The sequence below is a fragment of the Rhincodon typus genome, chromosome 4 (assembly GCF_021869965.1).
Source record: "Rhincodon typus isolate 14 chromosome 4, sRhiTyp1.1, whole genome shotgun sequence".
Classification (NCBI taxonomy): domain Eukaryota; kingdom Metazoa; phylum Chordata; class Chondrichthyes; order Orectolobiformes; family Rhincodontidae; genus Rhincodon; species Rhincodon typus.
In genome coordinates, this window is record NC_063335.1 from 61284127 (window position 1) to 61308989 (window position 24863).

Genomic DNA, 24863 nt, shown 5'->3' on the forward strand with positions numbered 1-24863 from the left:
TGAGTTCTGCGTCTCAATTGCAAACAGCAACAGAACCTGTAAAATCACGATGTCATTAGGTTTTTTATGTGTCTGTACTTTTGAATCCCCATCCCATCTCGCTCCACACAACTCAACCCCTACCAACTTGAATTTTCATCCTGGGCTTGCACTTGATATGAAGCATTAAAATTGGTTTGGGGAAAAAGAAATGTTTGGAAAATCTAATCCAAGTATTTAATTTTTCATTGCAATATGTGAGTCAAGTGGAACACCTTCAAGAACCTTAAAGATTTTAAGTGTTTCCCTGCCTGACCGGTTCTGACAAATAACGAAACATAGCTTCCTACAAGGCTGATGACATTTTGTGAAGTTACACAAGGAAAAAAGTCCTGGATTTATATTGCAGCACATTCAAAAAGGGGTTTAAAAGTATTTACTTTCTCAGAAGTAAGTGGAATATAAGGCAATAATGTTGCCTTTGGGTTATAATATAAAAAAGTGAATACTGAATTAGCACTTGTTAAATATTGCTGTTTTAATGTAATGGAAATAAAATTAGAAGAGTATAATGAATGGATGATCTGATATCACTGTTTGACACTAATAGCTGATAGCATATTTTATGGATAAATATGGCAAGGAATCTATCAAATAATAAGTGATTTGTAGGCTTAGGTTGATCTTATCCTCATCTCCCTTTTGCTTGAATCAAAACATCAAACATTTTCTAAAAGTCGAATGGAGGTTGAAAGCCTGAGCTTTCACTGCTCGTAGTTAATGTGAATACTTTAAGTTTCAGTTATGTCATTTGCACTTTGGAGTGTTTGTGTTTAATTTTCATGTGCTGGATTCCAAGATTGTTTCATAATGTTTCAAGAGGATCATTTTGACTGTTCAGAGACTTTGTACTAGCCTTTGATAGTAATAGTAGCAAGTCTGAAAAATAATTTTTTTGGGGGTATAACATGAAGTGGGGAGAGGATTGGTTAACTGTGCAGTTAAAGAAAACTTCTAACAAAATACTTGTTCAAATAATATCTCATATATACGTTGCATGTTGAACTATATCTGAACAAGTTGAAAATGCAATAACTACAGAAAGCATATAAACAAGTAAAAATTGTCTCACTAAATATTGAATAGAAGCCATTTTTTAACTTTTCCTATCACTTTCAAAATCAGCAAAACAGACACTTAAAATGTGTTATGCCGGGAGTAACACAGAAAATAGCAGAAGACAGCCATTTGATCACTGAGCCTCCTCCACCTTGCATGATGATTATGGCTGATCTTCTATCTCGATGCTGTACATCGGATCTCTTCCCACCTCTTGACACCTTTAGCCTCTAGAAATCTATGTGTTCCTTTCTTAAATATATTCTCAGACTTGGCCTTTTGTGGTAAAGAATTCCAGCGTTTCAGCACTCTTGGGACTAAGAAATTTCTCACCATAGTCAGAAATGACCTACACATATCCTAAGACAGAATGCAGGGGTGATGTTTGTCTCACCAACCATGCCAGAAGTTGATGTTTCATTGAGATCCCCTTTCATTCTCCTAAACTACCGCAAATACAGGCCCAGTTGACCCAATCCTACCTCGTATAACAAAGCTGCTACGCCAGGAATCAGTATGGTAAATTTCTGCTGCAGTCCTTTTTCTGGTAAGTATTATTTTTATTTGATAAAGAGACAAAAACTGCATCTTATAGCCCTATAAAGTTTCTGTAAGACTTTGTTGCCCCTGTACTTAAATCATTTTGCAATGACGGCCAACACATCATTTGTTTCCCGAATGGCTTTTTGCACCTGCATACTTGTTTCCAATAACACCTGCACAAGGCCACCCGGTCCCTTTGTAAATAAAGATTTTTTAATTGATCAATATTTAAATAATAACCTACCATTCTGTTTTTCCAATTGAAATGAACAACTTTTACTCTTATCAATGTTATAATGCATCTGACATACACTTGCCTGCTTATTCAACTCAAATCACCCTGATGCCTCTTCACATCTTTTGCATCACTCACAATCCCAGTTAGTTCTGTGTCATCAGCAAAATTGGAAATATTACATTTGATTCCCTCATCAAAATAGTTGATATATATTAGGTATAACTGGGACCCTGTGGTATCCTGTTAGTAACTGCCTTCCACTCTGAAAATTACTCGTATATTCCTACTGTTTCCTGTCTGCCAACTTATTCTTAATCCATGCCAGTATTTTGCTGCCAATCCAATGTGCTTTCATTTTGCATAATAACCTCACCTGTGACACTTTATGAAAAGCTTTCTGAAAATCCTAATACACCACATCCACTCATTCTCTATCATCCAAATCCTAATAACTCTCTGAGGAAAGACATTTGTTGGCATCTCACTCTTAGCTTTCTCGTTAACAATCTTGAAATTGCGACCCTTAATAACTAACATACCAACTAGTGGAAACAGAATATCCTTCTTTGCCCAGTCAAAACTGTTTTATAATTTTGAACACCTAAATAAGGTCACCCCTTAATGTTCTCTGCTTCAAGGAGAAGCAGCCCAATCTCTCTAATCTTTACTTGTATATAAAATCCTTCATTCCTGGTATGACTCTAGTAAATGTCCTTTGAACTCTCTCCATGGCTTTAATATACTTCCCCAAATAAGGTGCCTAGAATTGAACATAATACTCCAAATGTTATCTGACCAATGATTTGCAGAGGTGTAGAATATCTTCCTTGCTCTTATACTCAATGCCTCTATTTATAAACCCAAGGATCCTTTCAGCCTTCTTAAAATGCCTGGCCCCCTTCACAGAATCATGCACGTGAGCCTGTATTGTCTCCCTGTGTTTCTTCCACTAAAATGCATTACCTCACACTTCTCTGCATTGAAATTCATTTGCCAGGTGTCTGCTCATTTGGCCAACTTGTCAATGTCCCTCTGAAGTCACTCAGCATCATCCTTACAATTCACTATTCTCCTTAGCTTAGTATCATCTGCAGATTTAGAGCTTTTGCCCTCAACACCCATGTCCAAATCATTTATATATATCAGAAAAAAAAAGGGGCTCAACACACTGATCCCTGGGAACACCAGTTTCAACTCATCTCCAATCTGAGAAATGCCCATCTATCCTACCCTCTGTTTCCAACTTCTAATCCATGCTGCCAAGGACTTACTAATCCCAAATATTTTTAATTTGCTAACCAAACTGCCATGTGGCACCATATCAAATGCTTTCAGAAAAGTCCAAATATACAACATCCATAATACTACTCTCATCCACTGCCCTGTGTCACCTTGTCAAAGAACTCAATCAAATTTATCAAACATGACTTGCCCTTGACAAAGCCACATTGACTGTCTAGTACTAACTATTATTTTTTAAGCATATATTTACTTTATCCATTGTTATGACCTCTGTAGTAATTGGAACCATGGACAGGTGGATCTCATTGACTATGAGATCCTTGTGTGGGGTTGTTAACCAAGGCCAATCAGGGTGCTCTGGCTGACAGATATAAACAGGAGATTCAGAAGGTCTCTTTGAGTCTAGGGACTGGCTTTAAGCTGGCTGATCACAGTCCATGTATATTGCATATGTAAATAAAGCATGACTTGATGATGGGATACCGGCCTCTGTGCAGTTATTTCAGCCTCCATCAGTTTTCCACTGGCTGTGAAAGCTGGAGGGCTTACAGCTATCAGGAACCTCAACAATTTCCATCTGGTATGATAGAGATTGCACTGCTTTTCTCTAGTTCATTATACTTCATCAGTCACAACATAAATGTTATCGTTTTATTAGTTCCTAATATAGCCAGTTATATGCTTTCTCTATATTAGACTTAGAATAAAAAGAATCATTAATCACACTTCTTAAAGAGTGACTCAAAAATGTTGGTATATTTTGAAACAAAATTTATGAACAATGATGCAAAGCTGGTTAACAGAGTGTGTAACATGAAAATAGAAATATTTAGTCTTTTAGATATCCCAGAACACACACAAATACACACACACAAGAAAAAACAAATAAAAAACATTTCTCTTAGCAGAGATTAACTTTTAAGAAAAAACTTTGGGCCAATAATATTTAATTCTTCAAGGTAAAAAGGATGAGCCAATCATATTTAAAAGAACAGAGTTAACAAGATGAGTTCTATATAAAATAGGTTTGGGAAAATAATAACAGAAAATAGAGAGCTGGCAGATGAACTGAATAGGTACATTGCATTGTTATTCACATTCTCTACAATTATGTCAATGTAGAAACGGTTCCAAGTCATGAAATAGAAGGGAGAGAGGAACTAAAGAAAATGACAGTGAAGTTGATAGTGAGTAAATTGTTGGAGCTGCAGGCTAACAAGTCCACATTTATGGCCTGACTAACTTCATCTTAGGATCCCAAAAGTGGGGTAGGGAGATAGTTGATGTATTGGTTTTATTGTTCCAAAATTCCTTGGAATCAGGGAAGGTTTTATTAGACTTAAAAAATAGTGAACCTAATTCTTTCATTCAAAAAGGGAGGGAAACAAAAAGCAGGAAACTACAGGCCATATTGAAGCTTTCATTAATGCTGTTATAACAGGGCACACAGAAAAATTCAAGTTAATCAGAATCAACATGTTTTTGTGAAGGAGAAATTGTGTTTCACCAATTTACTGGAATCCTTTGAAGAAGAATATCTGTTGTGGATACGGGGAAACTAGTGAACATACTGTACTTAGACCTGATAGGGTGACAGACAGATAAAAGGTTATTGTGGGAAACAAATGATCGCAATATACGCTCACAAGCCTAACTGACAGGAAGCAGAAGAGGAACAAGTGGGACATTTGCAGGTTAACAAGATATGCCACAGGGATCAGCATTGGGCCTCAATTTCTTTTGAAATGTATATAAATGATTTGGAATAAGGAGCCTAACGTATGGTTGCTAAATTTGCTGATGGACATAAAGATAGGTAGGTTGTAAAGAGGACACCCACAGAACTCCCAGTGTGGAAACAGGCCCTTCAGCCCAACAAGTCCACACCGGCCCTCAGAGCATCCCACCCAGACCCATTCCCCAAATCCACCTAATCTACACATCCCTGAACATGGCACAGTGGCTAGCACTGCTGCCTCACAGTGCCAGGAACCGGATTCGATTCCAACTTCAAGCAACTGTCTGTATAGAGTTTGCACATTCTCCCCGTGTCCGCATGGGTTTCCTCCGGATGCTCCAGTTTCCTCCCACAGTCCAAAGATATGCAGGCTGGGTGGATTGGCCGTGCTAAATTGCCCGTTTTGTCCAGGAGGGTGTAAATTAGGCGGGTTATAGGGGGAATGGGTCTGGGTGGGTTGGTGTGGACTTGTTGGGCTGAAGGGCCTGTTTCCACACTGTAGAGATTCGATGAAAGGACACAAGGTGTCTGCAAAAGGATAACGATATGTTAAGTTGACGGGGAAAGATCCGGTAACAGGGGTACAATGGTAAAAATATGAAGTTGTTCATTTTGGGCAGGAAGAATGAGAAAAGAGGATCATTACACAAATGATGTGATGTCAACAAAGTTAAGCGATGCAGAGGGATAGGAGACTACTAGTGTATTGATTACAAAGATTAACATGCAGGTAAAGCAGAAAATTAGGGAAGTTAACAGAATTTTATTGCGTATTGTGAGAATTGATTTCAAAAGTAGGCTCATTAAGCTTAGGTTATACAGGGCATTGCTGAGATCACATTTGGATGACTGTGCATTGTATTCATTTTTTTTTGCCTTAAGTCAGGATATAAAGGCATTAGAAGTAATTCACAGAATGCTACCAGGACTAATACCTGGAATGGAGTATTGTCTGATGAGGAAAGGTTGCACAGGTTAGGCTTGTACCTGCTGGAATGAAGAATAAGGGACAAATTGACTGAAACTAAAATATAACAAGGGGTTTTGACAGGGTACATACGTTTCTTCTTGAAGGGATTTTGAACTAGGGGCTGCTGTTTAAAAATAAGAAGTCACTCATCTATGACAGAGTCAGAGTCATACATCATGGAAATAGACGTTTCAGTCCAATTAGTCCACGCCGACTGTTCCCAAACTAAACTCGTCCCACTTGCCTGTGTTTGGCCCGTATCCCTCCAAACCTTTCCTATTCATGTACTTATCCAAATGCCTTTTTTTAAAATATTGTAACTGTACCTGCATCCACCACTTCCTCTGACAGTTCATTCCACAATCTAACACTGCATTAAAAAAGTTGCTCCTCATGTCCTTTATAAATCTTTCTCCTCTCATCTTAAAAATATACTCTCAGTTTTGAACTCCCCCACATTCGGGAAAAGACCTCTGCTATTCACTTTATTTATGCCCCTTTTGATTTTATAAGCCTCTACAAGGTCACCCTTCAACCTCCCATGCTCCAGTGAAAAAAGTCCCAGCCTATCCAGCCATTCCCCATAAATCAAACCCTCCATTCCTGGTAACATCCTTGTAAATCTTTTCTAAACCCTCTCTAATTTAATAATTCCTGTAAACAGGGTGGCCAGAACTGCACACAGTACTTTAGAAGAGGCTTCACCAACTTCCTGTATAACCTCAACATGACATTGCAACTCCTTTACTCAAAAGTCTCAGCAATGAAGGCAAGCGTGCTAAATGCCTTCTTAACACCCTGTCTACCTGTGATGGAAATTTCAAAGAATTATGTACCTGAACCCCTAAGTCTCTCTGTTCTACACTATCCAGGGCCCTACCATTAATTATATAAGTCCCACCTTAGTTTGTTTTAGCAAAATGCAATACCTTGCATTTATCCAATGCCATCTGCCACTCCTCAGTACATTGACCCAACTGATCAAGAACTCTGTAATTTGAGATAACCTTCTTCACTATCCATTATAAAACCAATTTTGATGTCATCCACAGACTTACTAACCATGCCTCCCATATTCTCATCCAAACTATTTATGTAAATGACGGATAGTGGACCCATTACTGATCCCTATGGAACACTGATGGTGACAGGCCAGCAGTCTGAAAAACAAGCCTCCACTACCACTTTCTGTCTCCTATGGTAAAGCCAATTTTGCATCCAATTGGCAAGCTCACCTTGAATCCTATGTGATCTAATTTCCTTGTTAATCTACCACTTGGAACCTTGTCAAGGGCTTTACTGAAGTCCAAGAAAACATCTACCATTCTGCCCTCAATCTTTATGATTACTTTCTCAAAAACCTCAAGCTTGTGAGACATGATTTCCTCCGCACAAAACTATGCTGACTATCCCTAATTATTCCTTGCCTCTTCGAATGCATGTAAATCCTATCTTTCAGAATCACCTCCAACGACTTATCCACCACCGATATTAGACTCGCAGGTCTATATTTCCCAGGCTTCTCTTTACAGCCTTTTTAAAATAGAGACATGGGGCTAGTTTGGGATGGTGTTTGGTATGGACTGGTTGAACCAAAGGGTCTGTTTCTGTGCTGCACGACCCTATGACTCATTAAAAATAGTTATGGGAAAGAATAATCCTTCCATAAAAGTCAGTCTTCTAGTCCTCTGGCACCTCACTCATGGTTATAGGACGATACAAATATTTCTGTTAGAACCCTCGCAATTTCCTTCCTAACTTCCCACAACAATCGAGGATACATTCAACCAAGTCCCGGAGATGTATCCACTTTTATGCTTTCTAAGGCCTTCAGCACTTCTGTAACGTGAACTGTTTTCAAAACATTAGTATTTATTTCTGAATTCTCTAGCCTCCATTTCTTTCGCCACAATAAAAACTGATGAAAAATATTCATTTATTATCTCTGCCATTTCTGAGGTTCAACACAAAGAGGACTTTGTTGATTTTACAGGGACCCTACTCTCTCTTTATAGAATCTCTTTGGATTATCCTTAACCCTACCTGCCAAGGCTATCTCATATCCCCTCTTTGCCTTCCTGATTTCCCTCTTAGGAATGTCCCTACACTCTTTATACTGCTCAAGAGATTCATTTGATCCCAGTTGTCTACGTTAATATATGATTCTTTTTCATTCTTGACTAGAACCTCAATATCTTTATTCATCCATCGTTTCATAATCTTACCATCCTGACCTTTCACTCTAACAGGAACACAATGCCTCTGAACACTTATCACACTTTTGAAAGCCTCCTGCCTATCAGTTGACCCTTTACCTGCCAACGTACTCCTATTAACTGTTGAAAGTTTTCAGTCACTCAGATAGCAAGAACTGCAGATGCTGGAGTCAGAGTCAATACTGTGTGGCGCTGGAGGAGTACAGCAGGTCAGGCAGCACCAGAGCACCAGTCCTTATAAAGGGTGTAAACGTGAAACGTCCACTTTCCTACTTCTCTGATGCAGCCTGACCTTTGTGTTCCTCCAGTTCCACACTGTATTGAACCTTTGAAAGTTCTTGCCCCATGCCATTAAAATATGCCTAACTACAATTAAGAAGTTTGACTTTTATGGAAGGCTTATTCTTTCCCATAATTCTATTAGTTTTAAAATAGTTATGATCACTAGTCCCATAGAGATGAAAAGAACATTTTTCTCAGCGGCCATGAGTTTGGAACACTCTTCCTTAATAGGTGGTGGAAGCAGAGACTTTGAATACGCCCTAACTGTTGTAATCCTAATTATAAATGCCTGTCCTGTTCCTAAATCTCTTCATTATTATTTTCAATTACCTTGGATATCAACATTCAACAGTGCATTTCACAGCTCACAACCCTTTGTGTAAGATTTTCCTGATGTCCTAGAACTCCTGCCTTCATTGGAAATGGCCTCGAGGCACAGGACCTTTTGGTCTGCTTAGCACTTTATAACCTTCTGCAGTCAATGTTAATTTCAGCAACTACAGAGCATGAAGTCAAATGAGATTAGATTTATTTAGGATATTGGCATGGACGAATTGGACTGAAATGTCTGTTTCCATACTGTACATCTCTATGACTTTATCTATTTGGTTTCCTACCCCATGTCCAGTTTTCTTGGTTTTGCTTTTAGCTGAGCTGACCTGTTTACAACCTATTCCATCATTAACATCTACTAATACTTGCCGTGGACTTCTATCTGCTCTATAACTGTAACCATTTCCTTTGCCTTCTGTGACTCCTGTGATCTCTAATCTCACTCACTAACCTTCCTCGACCTTGCTTTCTACTCAACTTGTTCCTTCTCAAGATTTTATGCTGTAGAAAATAATGTCAGTTATGTTCTCTTTTCAGTTTTGTCCAATAGTCGTATTGGACTCAAAATATTAATGTTTTTGAGAGGAAAACAAGAGAGACTTGTTGAGTTTCTGCCATGCTGATTTTACTTCAGGTTTCCAGCATCAACAGTTTCTTGAAAGAATCAAATACAACTTTGTTCACAGAATCCTTACAGTATGGAAGCTGGCCATTAGGCCCATCAAGTCTGCACTGACCCCATGAAGAGCATTCCACCCACATATCCCCCTTACCCAAACCTGTAATCCTGCACTTCCCATGGCTAACCCACCTAGCCTGACACTATGGACAATTGAATATGGCCGATCTGTCTAACCTACACATCTTTGGATGTGGGAGGAAACCAGAGCAAACCCACACAGACACAGAGAACGTGCAAACTCCACACAGACAGTTGCCTAAGGGTAGAAAGGAACCTAGGTCCTCAGCACTGTGAGGCAGCAGTGCTAACCACTGAGTCACCATGCCACCCTATCTATTGGCAGCAGTGTTCCAACCTTTTAAAATTTTAAGCATTAGATCTTTTAGATCACCTGGTAATCTCCCAGCTCATGATGACAGCGGATCCAAATTTCACACTTTTTGATTATTTGCAATTCTTAACACCAGCTAACATTTTTCTGAATAAGTAACCTCTGTACTGCCTCAGTAATATTCCTACAATTAAAGTTGTAGAGATCCTGGTTAGAAATTGTCAAGAATATAGTGCACATTTCAAGTTTTCATGCTGTAGGGAGTTTCATGTTTATGAGCAGTTTTAGTACGATCAAAATTTATTAATCAATGAGCTTAATATTAAACTTCTGTTTAATTGTAATCAATGTAGGACACTAGTATTACTGACTGACTGCTTGTTGCTGTGCCCTTACTCAAGACAGGATAAAGTACATTTTTAAAGTTTCAGTATAAGCTGATGACTTTTAGAGTCAGTTATCACTCTTGTAGAGTAATCATAGTCATACAGCGCAGAAACACACCCTTTGGCCTAACTTATCCATGCTGACAGGTTTCCTAAACTGAACTAGTCCCATTTTCCTGCATTTGACCCATATCTCTCTAAAGCCTTTCTATCTATGTACCTGTTCAAATGTGTTTTAAATGTTGTAATTGTACTTGCCTCTACCATTTCCTCTGGCAGCTTGTTCCATAACTTGCAGCACTAATTCAATAAAGCTAATTCAATTCAATTCACCCTTTGTGAAAAAGTCACCCCTCAGATCCCTTTTAAATCTTTCCACTCTCACCTTAAACATATGCCCTCGAGTTTTAGACTCCCCTACCCTTGCCCCTCATGATTCTATAAACCTCACTGAAGGTCACTTCTCAAATCTCCTACGCTCCAGGGAAAAACATCCCATCTATCCTTATAACTCAAAACCTCCGGTCTCATTTATATCCTTGCAAATCGTTTCTTTTGCAGGACAACAAGAATGTGTGGCTTTACCAATGCCTTTTATAATTGTAACATGATGTCCCAACTCCTGTACAAGATGCACTCAGCAATGAAGGCAAGAATGTCAAACGCCTCCTTCACCACCTTGTCTAACTGTAACACCCCTTTCAAGGAACTATATACTTGTACCCCTGGGTCCCTGTTCAACAACATTCCTCAGGGCACTACCATCGACTGTGCAAGCTCTGCTCTGGTTTGTCTTACCAAAATGCAACACCTCACATTTATTGAAATTAAACTTCATCCGCTATTCCTTAGCCCATTGGCCCAGTTGTACTCTTAGATAACCTCCTTCCCTGTCCACTGTAACACCAATTTTCGTGTCATCCGCAGACTTACTAACCATGGCTCCTATATTCTCATCCAAATCATTTATATAAATGACAAACAACAGTGGATATAGCACTGATCCTTGCAGCACAATGCTGATCATAGGCCTCCAGCCTGTACATAATTTTAAAATCTTATTTTAGTAAAATACATAACTCAGTCAGATAAGCAACATTGCATCACAAAATTATTCAATTCAGCAAAAAAACTCCAAAATATGCTTAAAATCAATTTTCTATATTACTTAACTCGACAAGATAAGCAAGTTTGCACAAAAAGAAAACCAACATTTCTAAAAACCTCTCCAAAATGCTGGCATGTTCTTAAAATCTGCTGTATATAATGCATGCCTTGATGAGAACAGTAAGTTTGCACATCCCAATCAATCTTCCTTGCAATCTCCTTCCAAATGCTGGCATAATCTTAAAAATCTGTTCTAGAGAAGTTTTTTTTATTTGTCTTCCTAAAATCTCTCCTGAACAGTCCAGCCCTAATTTTTAGACTAAGTTTAAGTTTTAGAATCTCTATCCAGTGGAAATACTTTATCTATCCTGTTATTATCAAGCCTTCTAAATTCAAGAGAAACGTGCCTAATTTGCATAATCTCTCCTCATAAAACTTAACCCCTGAAGTCCAGGTATCATTCCTGGAAACCTACATTGTACTCCTTCCAAGGCCAATATATCCCTCCTAATGTGTGTTGTCCAGATCTGATCACATTACAAGTCGGGTCTAACTAGGGTTTTGCACAGCTGCAGCACAACTTCTGCATCCTTACTAGTCCAGACTGCTAGATGTCTTAAATGGTAAGCAGTTGGAAATGGTGGATGTACAGAGCGACCTTGGTGTCTTTATCAATAAATCACAGAAGGCTAACATGCAGGTGCAGGAAGCTATTAGGGAGGCTAAAGGAATGTTTACCTTTATCACAAGAGCGTTTCATTATAGGAGTAGCAAAGTCTTGCTTTAATTTTTAAGCTTTGTTAGATTGCTCCTGGGCTATTCTACCCTGGAAAGCTTGTACAAGCTCAGACTTCGATAGATTTTTGATTACCAATGGCACAAAAGGTTATGAGGATAGTGTGGCATTTAGAAGTATTTGATCAGTTATGATCATATTAAATGGCAAAATAGACCTGACAGGCTGAATGTCGTAATCCTAATTAATTAGGTTCCATGATAGTTTTGTGACCAGTTTTTGAAATAATGCAGTTCTCTTTGACTTTTATTACTATCATGCTATACTTGACAGTTTAATTTCAATTCCTCAGCTCTAACATTCCGATCATTTGTATGAATTGACTCTGTACACTAAATTTTGTGTTGCTTACTTTGTAATTTCTGTATTAGTTTTAAGGTTGTTTGCAATTCCATTCCAAGTACCATCAATCACTATTAAAACACACACGTGAACAAATTTTGTTTCCAACCAGAACATACTGGTGAGTGCCTACCTTAATGGGAGTTCTACAGGAGACACATGTTGATACCTCAGTTTGGATGATGAGCCCAGAGATCTTTCATTATGAATTACTGACATCACACAGCTTACTGCAAACAAGGGGACAGCATGGTGGCTCAGTGGTTACCACTGCTGCCTCACAGCATCAGGGACCTGGGTTTGAGTTCATCCTCGGCAACTGTGTGTGGAGTTTGTATGTTCTCCCCGCATCTGCATGGGTTTCCTCACACAGTCCAAAGATGTGCAGATTAGGTGGATTGGCCATGCTAAATTGCCCATAGGGTTCAGGGATTTGTAGGTTAGTTGGACTAGCCATGGGAAATGAAGGGTTACAGGGATAAGGTGGGGTGGGATGCTCCTCAGAGGGTCATTGTGGACTCGATGGACTGAATAGCCTGCTTCCACACTGTAGGGATTCTATGATTCTATGAAGTAGACACTAACTATCGTAAGGCAACCCATTATCTCAGCAGTATGTCATAAAATCTAGCAAAATGAGGAAAAAGCTACAAGGAGAGGGAGATGGTTTTGTAAGTAACTGAAATTTGAAGGAACCAGTTAAGAGAGAGATATTTACTAATCAAACTATTCACAGCTGTTACTACATACCTCTGGAACAGATGGGACTTGAAGCCAGGCTTCTGAGTCCAGAGGTAAGAATGCTACCACAAGACAACCAGTGAGCAAGTGACATCAGTAGATGACCATCATTCTTTAAAAGAGACCAATCAGAAACTGATCATACACCACTTAAATCAACCAGAAACTAGCCATGCTTCACTTAGACCAGAGTGCAGTATCATTACTGACTGATTTGTGCCAAAAACCATTTGCACAAAAGAATTAATAAGCACAGCTTTCAGTAGCCAACGGATGTAGTTTGAGACAAGTGACTGCTCTTCAGACAAAAGAGACCATAGAATGATGGAAAAGTCGTTTCCAATGCTTTGCCATTTATCCTGCTTTCTGCCAAAGGCCTATAAGTACCGGTTGAGAACAAAGTGCATTAAAGATTCTTGGTGCTCAGCTAATAACTCATAATGAGGCCATCTGCTCATCCTGCTTTTGTTGATACTGGTGTCAGATGACTTTGAACAGAAAGATGACATGAATATCAGACATTATAATTGTTTTTTTTTAAAAGCATGAGCGTAATCCACAGACCTTTGTGTCACATGCACAATCCCAATTTTCCTCACTACACCAGTTCCTAGAACTGAAATTTTCTATGCCTCTTCCACACCTTTAGAGGCTTACCAAGATTTTGGTCACATGTCCTATTATTTCCATATATGTTTGTGTCAAAATATTTGTTTGATAATCTGAAAGGCAATGTGGGATGTTTCTGTGTAAATGCAAGTTGGTCTTTCTATCACTGAAAAGAACAGTACATACCAGTTAAAGCTTTATTTGGAACAAACAAATTATACAAATGCTGATCTTTAAATTGCCCTACTCATTCTGGATTAAGTCACCAAAATAAGCAGTGATTGTCTTCAGTTTGTTGTTGAGAAAATTCTGTTCAATTTCTACTTGTCCTCCTGCTCCAGCTAAGGATGCCACCTGCAACAAATAAGCAATCAAGTAAACAGAGGATAAACTCAAGAAAGAAGGATATCAAGGCTCAGCAGATATTGCATTTAAACACTTATTTCAGAGTTTATTTTCAAAGTTAATTTTCCCCACAATCTGCAGCTGGTTCTTAGGATCAAAGAATCCCTACAGTGCAGAAGGAGGCCATTTGGCCCATCGAGTCTGCACCGACCCTCTGAACAGCATCCCACCCAGATGCATCCCATAACCTCGGATTTACCATGGCTAACTGACCTAGCCTGCATATCTCTGGACACAATGGGACAACTTAGCATTGCCAGTCTACCTATCCTGCACATCTTTGGACTTGTGGGAGGAAACTGGAGCACTCAGCAGAAACCCACGCAGACACGGGGATTACTTGCAAACTCCACACAGACAGCCACCCGAGGCTGGAATCGAACTGGTGTCCCTGCAGCAGTAGTGCTAACCACTGTGCTACCGTGGTGCCTTCTTACCCATAAAGAAAAAAAGAGAAACTGAAAAACAAAAATCACAATTATTGAATCAGAGAATTTAAAACAAACTAAATAAGTTATTAGTTATAAATAATTATAAATTAACATTAAATAATTTAAATTCAATCATTATTTTTATTCCTTCATAAGATGTGGGTGTCACTGGCTAGGTCAGCATTTATTGCACATCCCTTGATGCACTTAAGTTACTGCACAGGAGAGAGCATTTGGCCCATTGTGTCTGCGCTAGATAACCAAATAAGTATTTTGCTTAGTGTGATTCTCCCACCTTCTCCCCATAACCCTTCGCATTCTTCCTTTTCAAATAAAAGTCTAATTTCCTTTTGAATGCCTCAATTGAATCAATATACTAAAGTAATGCCTTCCAGAGCTTGCTGTATCAAAGTGTTTTTTCTCACATACTAGTTTTGCCAAATACTTTAATATTACCCAATGAAGGGGCAGTGCTTCAAAAGCTTGTGATTTCAAATAAACCTGTTGGACTATAACCTGGTGTTGTATGACTCATGATTTTGAGCACTTTCACTAGATCTCCTCTCAGCCTTCTCTTCAATGAAACTTCTATCTATCCTCATAACCGAATTTCCACATTACTGGAACTATTCTCGTAAATATTTGCGACATTGTCTGCAATGCCTTCACATCCTTCCTAAAGTGTAAAGTGTAGTGATCAGAACCGAATACAGTATTCAAATTGATGCCTAAGCAGTGTCCTACATAGTTCAACACAATCTCTTTGCTCTTGTACTGATGGCCACATTAATAAGGTTTAGGGTATGTATGCTATATTAATCTCTCCCTCAACCTGCCTGTTCCCTTAAATTGGTTTGCGCACATATACTCCATGCCCCCTGCTCCTGCATCCTCTTTGGAATTACACCCTTTATTTTGTAGTGTCTCTCCCTGTTCTTCCAGCAAACTTAATCACTTCACACTTCTCCACATTGAATGTCATTTGCCATCTGTCCACCTATTCTGCCAGTTTGTCTAAGGCCTTTTCAATTTATAGATTATCCACCTGTATTTACAAAGGTTTAAGGCATTTGCATACTTTGAAATTGTGCCATGTACAGCAGAGAATACAACATGTAAAGAACATTACAGTTTGCTGTAGTTGGTTGGCTCGCCAAGCTGGTTCATTGTTTCGCAGACGTTTTGTTACCATGCTGGATAACATCATCAGTGCAGCCTCCAATGAAGCACCGTTGTGTTTTCCTGCCTGTTATTTAAACTCTGGAGACCATTGAGCTGGATTACCTCACTTCCATTTTCCTTCTCAGTGGAGTGTATATGGGGTCGAGCTCTAGGTGTTCGTTGATGGCTTTCTTCGTGGAGTACCACGCTTCTCGGAATTCCCATGCTTGTCGCTCCTTTGCTTGTCCCAGGATCTTGGTGTTGTCCCAAGTCGAATTGGTGGTTCTCCTTATCCATGTGGATAGAGAGGAGTGAGTATTGGTCATGTCTTTTTGTAATCAATTGATGTTCGTGTACCCTTGTTGTTAATTTCCTTCCTGTTTGTCTGATGTAGTGTTTGTCACAGTCTCTGCAGGGAATCTTGTATATGACATTGGTCCTGTCCATAGTGGGCAGTGGGTCGTGGGTCTTTGGTTCGGGTGAGCAGTTGTCATAGGGTTGATGTGGCTTTGTGTGCTACTCTGATGCCCAGTGGTCGTAGGAGTCTTATGGTCAAGTTCAGATGTGTTCCTGGTGTAAGGCAGTGTGATGAGTGTGTCAGGGCGTGTAGTATCTTCCTGGTGTTGTTTGTGTAATAGGCATCTTCTGACCCAATTTTTCGGCTATCCATTGCCTCTGAGTACCTGGAAGAGGTACTCCTCTTCTTTTTGTTTATTAGTTCGTATGTCTCCTCCAGTTTGGTCCGTTTAATAATGACGAAGGTGTCCATGTAGCGTATCCATAGTTTTGGCTGGATTAGCGAAAGTTCTTGCACTACTAAAACAAGAACATGACCCCAATGGCACCATGCCTCACCAGCCACTTCACCTTTGACGGCCAAATATTTGAACAGATCGACAGGACACCCAATGGGATCATCCATCTCCAAATGAATAGCCAAAGTGGTGATGCAGAGACTGGAAAGTATGGCCCTTCCACTAATCCAACCAAAGGCATGATGAGACACATGAACTAATAAACAACACACTCACCAGAATCAGATTCACTAGAGAAGAGGAGAAGAACAAATAGCTCCCATTCCTGGACGACATTGGTACAGCGCAGGACAAACGGAGAATTCCTAACAAAGGTACACAGGAAAGCCACACACACTGACCAAGTACTGAATTTCAACAGTAACCACCCTAACACACACACAAATGTAAGAACATTATTTAAATGGGCAACAATACACTGCAGCAGCACAGAGCTACGCCAAAAAGAAGAGGAGTACCTCTTCCAGGTATTCAGAGACAATGGATACCCAAAAAATTGGGTCAGAAGATGCTTATTACATGAACAACACCAGGAAGATGCTATACGCCCTGAAACACTCATCATGCTGCCTTACATCAGGAACACATCTGAACTTGACCACAAGACTCCTACGACCACTGGGCATCAGAGTAGTACACAAAGCCACATCAACCATACGACAACTGCTCACCTGAACCAAAGACCCATGACCCGCAACCCACTATGGACAGGACCAATGTCATATATAAGATTCCCTGCAGAGACTGTGACAAACACTACATCGGACAAACAGGAAGGAAATTAACAAGGGTACATGAACATTAATTGGCTACAAAAAGACATGACCAATACTCACTCATCTCTATCCACACGAATAAGGAGAGCCACCAATTCGACTAGGACAACACCAAGATCCTGGGACAAGCAAAGTAGAGACAAGCACGGGAACTCCTAGAAGCGTGGTACTCCACGAAGAAAGCCATCAACAAACACAGAGCTCGACCCCATATACACTCCACTGCGAAAGAAAATCAGAAGCGAGGTAATCCAGCTCAACGGACTCCAGAGTTTAAATAACTGGCGGGAAAACAACGGCACTTCATCGGAGGCTGCACTGATGATGTTATCCAGCATGGTAACAAAACGTCTGCGAAACAATGAACCAGCTTGGCGAGCCAACCAACTACAATATCCATAACCCCAGCTACAAATCTATTCTAAAACCTTAGAAACATTACAGTTTATCAGGAAAAGAAAGGACCCCAATACTAACCGCTAAGAAACTCCATTATAAACTTTCCTCCAGGTGACAAACTACATTGACATCTTGGTTTCCTATCACTCAGCCAATTTGTACCCACGTTGCTACTGTTTCTTTTATATCAAGAGCTATAACTGTGCTCAGAAGTCCAATCTTACTTGTATTTATAGAACGCTTTTCACAAAAAAAGCGGACATCTCAAATCACTTGAGTCAATTATTTACTTTTGAAGCATAGTTATTTTTGTAGTGTCAGAAATGTGACAGCCAAGTTGCTCTCAGTAATTTCCACAAACAGCAATGTGATACTGATCAGTTAAGCTGTTTTATAATGGGACTGAGGGTTAAATATTAACCAGTTCACCCAGGATAGGTAAAGTTGCTATAATCTCAGAACTATGGGGCTGCTCTCTCATTATAAATGACTGGTAATGAATTTTAACAAGAGGGTCACCATGCCTCAGGTGAGGTTGAGAAGATTAGACATACAAGGTAGCTCCAGGATGTACAGGATTAGGTAAGGGTTTTGAGCAAGAGGGTACCGGAAGGATAACCCCAGGATAATCACCAAGCATATCACGCCCCTCCCCCTAACATCATCCAACAAGATCCTAAACACTGTTCTACCCAGTCGAGAAAGCACTGGGCTTCAGTTTAACGCTACATTTGAATTTCTGCATTCAGACAGCGCAGTACTTCTTCAGTGCTGCAATAGTGTGTCAGTTTTGATTTTTGCATTCAAATCTTGAAATGAGACTTTGAACTCAGAGGAGACTGTACACCTACCTACTGAAGCATGGCTGACAAGGAAAAATAAAAAAAAAACAAACTTAGTTATGAAAAGGAGGAAGTGTAGTCAGTTTTTCTAAGGAACTGCGTAGCTGGAATTTTATTTCCAAATGTCCAACCATTACCAACAGTAGAATGACTGATAAAGCAAAATACTGCAGATGTTGGCAATCGAACACAAAATTTGGTAATCTAAAATGTTAACAAAAATTGGTGGATGTACTAAACAAGTTTAACATTTCAGGTTGACCATCTTTCATCAGAATGGGGTAAAGTTACAAGTGAAGCAGATTTTAAGGAGGTCAGATGAGGGAAGATAGAAGAACAACAAAAAGGGAACATCTGCAATAGGGAGGAAGATGGAAGATATTAAATGACAAAACAGTTAGTGCAGCAGAGTGATAAGGGAGTAGTAATGGATCGAGTAAAGAAACAAAATATGATAGCAAGAACATCCATGTGAAAGGTCCAAAAACATTTTAAATTGGCAAATCTTATTTGCTATAACCCATCATTTGAAAACCAAAAAAAATTTGGTTTTACTACAATTGATAATAGTTGTCATGGTTACCACTGCTTTCAATTCCAGATTTACCACACAAATTTAAATTCCATCAGTTCCATCTTGTCATAACATTGGCTTGGGCCTCTCCGTTATGAGGCCAGTGATATTCCTAGTGTGCTGCAGAGCAAGTGAGAAGTGCATGTTTGTTGTACCTGGAGAAATGAGGTATGTATGTGTATGTGTGAAGAATGACAGGGCATGGAAAGACACATATGAGATTTGCTTGTCTGAGCTGTGCATCTAAAACATGAAGTGTTCATATCAGGTGTGCATTCAAATGGGATTGCCTATGTGGGTGGGGCAGGTATCTCCACCTTTGGGTGGTTGCATATGCAATGGGGATACAAGTATGAGCAGAAGTATGTGTCAGGATTTGAGACAAAATTTGGCAGACCAGTCTGGGTGCTTGTAGCAACATCACACAAGTGTATACTAGCTAATCACACAATGTTGCTGCCACGGTTTTGCACTGTGACCATGTAAAAACAACATGTGTCAAGATAGCTTCACAGACCAATCCCACAGTATTTACCCTTTAAATAATTAATGAACACATCCTTTTTTTTGTAATTCATCAGTTATGTTAGTTATTTTTATACCAATACCAGCATTAATGTTGAATATGCAAGTGTCTTATCTGTAATCTAACAAACATTTATACTTTTACACTTCTCAGTTCTAGATTCACATGAATATTGTGGTGATTTTTAGTAATGCAATAAAAAAGCTCAACTGTCAAAAATATCATGTATTGTACGCCTTGCCTAATAAAATAATCAATTAGATTTGCTGCTCGTCCACTGGAAAAAAAATAGTAAAAATAGATGAAAGCAAGCTGTGAAGCAACAGAATTGAAGGCCTCTTAGGTGTCCAAATAATCAACAAGAACAAATGTGAGCAGTAAGTGTTTCGATTTTCATAAGCAGTATGTCCCCATGGAGAATTAAACGTCAGGGTTAATTTCTATATTTATCCATGTAAGAGTTCCTCTTTCTATAATGTACAAACAATAACAAAACATTGATAGGATCCTTAAATATCATATATTTCACTCGAAACATCATCTAATGGAATCAATGTAACCAGCTACTTTGTATTTGAGCTAACAACGAGAATCGAAGAAGAGCTAGTTTGAGTACAGACTCAACACATTCTGGAGGGAAAAATTAATGGCACCTAAAGAGAAGATTGCTTGTATGATGATATTTACAGAGATTAAAATAAAACATGATGTAGAGGTGACAGTGTTGGACTGAGGTGGACAAGGTCATGAATCAGATGACACCAGATTATAGACCTTCAAGTTTATTTGAAATCACGAGTTTTTGGAGTGTTGTCCCTTTGTTAGGTGACCTCGAACTATAAAGATATCTACTGCAGGCAGGCATCTTACTTTGAGTAGTTTGAATGCATTTAGACCACAAGAAGTAGGTCATTCAGCCTAGAGAATGCTCTGCCATTCAATGAGATCATGAATGATCAAATAACCCTTAACTCACTTTCCTACTTTTATCCCAGAATCCTTGATTTCTTTTACTGATGAAAACTTTGCCTGTCCTGGCCCTGAGAATATACTTAATAACCCAGCCTCAACAGCCACCTGTGGTAAAGTGAATCTGTGGATTCTATCTTCTGAAGAAATTCCTCCTCATCTCTGTCTTAACTGGGTGGCCCTTTGTAGATTATGCCTTCTGGTCCCAGACTCTTCCACAAGGGGAAGTAACCTCTTGACACCTACACTGTCAAGTCCCCCAAGAATCTTGTATGTTTCAATAAGGATGCCTCTCATTCTTCCAAATTCCAATCAGTACAGGCCCAAAACTGTTCAGGATTTCAACTATTGTGTAGTTTTAGGAAAACCTTTTTACTTTTATATTCCAACATTTTGTATCATACACCAACTAATGCCTTTCAGATGTTGAACTGGCTTTGAGAGGGAGGAGATATCTTTTGTTTTGCAGAATTTCTAGTCTCTGACCTGATTTTCACATCACAGCATATGTATGGCTGGTAAGTATCTAGACAATGGGCTTTTATGATGGAGGATTCAATGATGGCAGTTCTGCTATATTTAATAGGGAAGTGGTTAGTCACTCTTTTTGGAGATAGTCATTACCTGACACTTACGTGGCGTGACTATTATTTGTCAGCTTTCAGCACCGAAAGTTGTAAATCAGAGACAAAAATAGAAACTGTTGGAAAAGCTCTGCAGATCTGGCAGCATCTATGGACAGAAATCAGCGTTTATGTTTTGGGTCGAGTGACCCTTCCTCCGAACTGATGGTAGCTAGGAAAAATGTTGGTTTATATGAAGAAAATAGGGTGGGGTAAGAGGGTAACAAGCAAACAATAGGTGAGGATAGAGCCTAAAGACACAGGAGAGCAGTGGGACAGACAAAGGAGTGGATAACGATCTGGCTACAAGGGTGAATAGCTATTAATGGGGACTGTTAGTGGCTAACAATGGGTTGTATGTAATAGCAGACATGTGATAACAAGGACTGGTGTGTGGGGTTTGGGGTAAGGACTTGGGAGAGCTCAAGCCCTAAAGTTATTGAACTCGATATTGAGTCGGGAAGGCTGCAGGGTCCCAAAGCAGAAAATAAGGTACTGTATGGGAGTGAAGGAAGAGTGGACCAGGGTGTCCAGGAGGGAACAGCCCCTGTGGAAGTCCGAAAAGGGAGGGGTGGGAGTAGGTATCTGGTAGTGACATCTCACTGGAGGTGGTGGAAATGGTCCTCTGATACAGTTTTATTGCTTGGAGTGCACCAGTATTTGAGTTGCAAGTTGTATAGAACCTTGCGCAATCATTAGCGAACACCCTCACTTCTTATTTTATTTTGGAAATGTCATTGACAAAGCACCTGAAGACGTTTAGATCTAATTGGGTTTCCTGAATAACTCCTACAATGATTTCCCGGCAGAGGTGATTAGCTTCTGACAAATGCGACCATCTTATTTTACGTTAGGTGTGGCTCCAACTGTTGAAGACCTTTCCCTTTGATTCACATTGACGTAATTTTTGTTAAGGTTCTGTGATGCCATACTCAGTCGAATTTTGCTTTGAGGACATGGGAAGTCGTTTTCATCTCTTCTCTCAATTTCATTTTTTTTGTCCATGTTTGTCTTAAAGCTTTAATGAGGCCTGGGGCCGAGTAGCCCTGATAAAACCTAATCTGAGTATTCACGAGCAGCTTACTCATGAGTAATCAATTATCAGCGGGATGATGCAAGGTGAATACGCTGATGAGGTAAAAAATTAGCCACACTGCGTATGTCCTGCTTTCCAAGAAGAGAGTGTACCTGGGGAAATTTCCACTTTGTCAGGTAGATCCTGTATTGTGGTTGACCTTGAAATTACTAGGGTAAGGGTGAGTAATAAAGACAAGTATATAGTACTACAGCTAGGATATTGTCACTGGGCCTAACAACATCTGTGGAGAGAGGACCAGAATTAATGTTAAGTCCAATATGATTCTTCAGAACCTTCAGTCATTTTTTGATATCATGTGGAGTGGATCTAATTGACTGAAGACTAGCATCTGCAATGCTAGGGGAGCTCTCAGGTAGAGGCCAAGATATATCATTCACTCTGTCCTTCCAGATTATTTTTTGCATTTAATGGTTAGGCTTCACCACTTAAGGAGGAGGATCTTTGTTGGGCCTCCTTTTCAATTATTTGTGCAAGTGACCACGTCATTCACCAGTAGATGTGGCAGAGCTCCGATTTGCTTTGATTGCCTAGCTATGTCTTTAGAATGTTTTTTCTGCTGTTTAACTTGCAAGTAGTTCTGTGTTATAGCTTCAGCAGTTCAAACCTCATTTTTAGATCTTAATAAGTTGCAAGCCAAATCAGATCATTGCAACCTTGGTACTGTTTTAATCCTGAGTTGAACTCCCAACCTAATATTCATTCCATCCTAAAACTTGCTGACTTCAGTCTTTCAAAATTTGTTGTTAAAACACTCATTCATACTTCTTTGCCAACTTGAAGCTTTAAAACTTTTAGTAGTCCCCAGTCAACCTGCATTCTGTCAATAACATTAGCTCATCCAAAGCAGAGGGCTCTTGTAATGTAGTGGTAGAGTCCCTGCCATTGAGCCAGCTGGCCTGGGTTCATGTCCCACATGCTCCAGAGGTGTGTCAGAGGACTCTCTGACTCAAATTTTCAATTTCTAGAGCTGCATTTTATGTTTATCCACAAGTTTGTCCCTTCCTGTCTCTAAGCTCGTTAACATTATAAATTCTTACTTCCAGACTCAAGTCTTGTATGCATTCTCTCCAGCTCCTCTTTACTTCATCATCAACTGCCTACCCTCTGCCTTGGAAACAGGAATTCACTCCTTAAACCCAACAGCTCCCTTGCCTTTCCATAACTGACATTTGGGACCAAAGTTCTGGTCACTTCGTTTATTTTTTTTTCCTGACTCTACATCAGCTTCCCTTACCAACTGTGAAATGACTACGATGTTTTTCTAATTTAAGAGGTACAATACAAATGACTGTTTCTGCAAATTTATGAAATTACTGTATCAAAATTAATACATAGGCAAACCTCACTGCAAAACTGTTAACATGTCCAAGTCATGCACTTCATAAAAATTAAAACTATGAATTTATCTGTCCACCTTCCAAAGGATAGGGATAATGTTCATGGAACAAGGAACATGCTAGTACACATATCTGACTTATCGGGATCTAGAACACAGAATGTCTCTCACTTTTACAGTTCCTGGCCCATGTCTTCAAGTAACTAGATACCAAACAGCAGGAGTCCTGATCGCACCAAATGTTTACAACATAACTTTTATGAAGGTTGGAGGTTACCACTATCTAAACTGTGGTTTAGATCTCGGCATGCACAAGGTTCATATCTTCTAGCATTTCAGCAGCTAGATTGCTGAATCTACCAGCCCTGAAATTACATCAACAAAACAAGTTCAATAAGGAAGAAGGGATATGTTGTTCTATAACAAGTAGATTTACATAATGATATCTTAAGCAAAGTGGAACAATGCTTTTCTGAGCAACCAACACATATCAGCGCATACTTAACCAGCTATATTCACAAAATATGCATATTTCACACCAGTTATGTAGCTTGATGCTTATGACTGTATTAGGCGCATTGTTATGTAAGTGTTTCAACTGGCTCATTAATTTTGTTAAAGCTTTCAGGCAAGATGGGAAAGGACAGACCAGATCTAAAAATTAAAGTTCAAAATTGCAAGAAGGCCATTTTTGACAGTATTATGCAAGAACTTTCAAAAGTTGATTGGGGACAGATGTTCACAGGTAAAGGCATAGCTGGGAAATGGAACGTCTTAAAAAAATGAGATGAGAGTTGAGAGACAATAAGTTCCTGTTAGGGTGAAGGGCAAGGCTAGTAGGTGTAGGGAATGCTGGATGACTAGAGAAATTGAGGTTTTATTCAAGAAGAAGAAAAAATGCATGTCAGGTATAGACAGCAGAGACTGAGTAAATCCCTAGAAGAGTATAAAGGCAGTAGGACTATAACTAAGAGGGAAATCAGGAGGGTAAAAGGGGACATGCGATAACTTTGGCAAATAGGGTTAAGGAGAATCCAAAGATCTACACATACTTTAAGAACGAAAGGGTAACTAGGGAGAGAACAGGGCCCCTTAAAGACCAGCAAGATCACCTATGTGTGGAACTGCAGGAGATGGGGGAGTTACTAAGTAAGTATTTCGCACCAGTGTTTACTGTGGAGAAGGATATGAAAGATATAGTGGTGCTGGATAGCTTAAAATGCATTTGAGGTAGATAAATCTCCAGGATCTGA

The 24863-nt window shown here is 39.4% G+C and overlaps 1 protein-coding gene across 3 annotated transcripts in view; it reads right to left on the reverse strand.

The window, feature by feature from the left end:
- Positions 1 to 13837: 13837 nt before the first annotated feature.
- The window catches only part of tgs1 (trimethylguanosine synthase 1), a 55385-nt gene continuing 44359 nt past the window's right edge, over positions 13838 to 24863 (reverse strand). For all 3 annotated transcript variants that reach the window (XM_048595690.1, XM_020519296.2, XM_048595689.1), the window contains exon 13: positions 13838 to 14008. In XM_048595690.1, the coding sequence (XP_048451647.1) occupies positions 13898 to 14008 (111 nt within the window). In that variant the 3' untranslated portion in view covers positions 13838 to 13897. The remainder of the gene's footprint in view (positions 14009 to 24863) is intronic.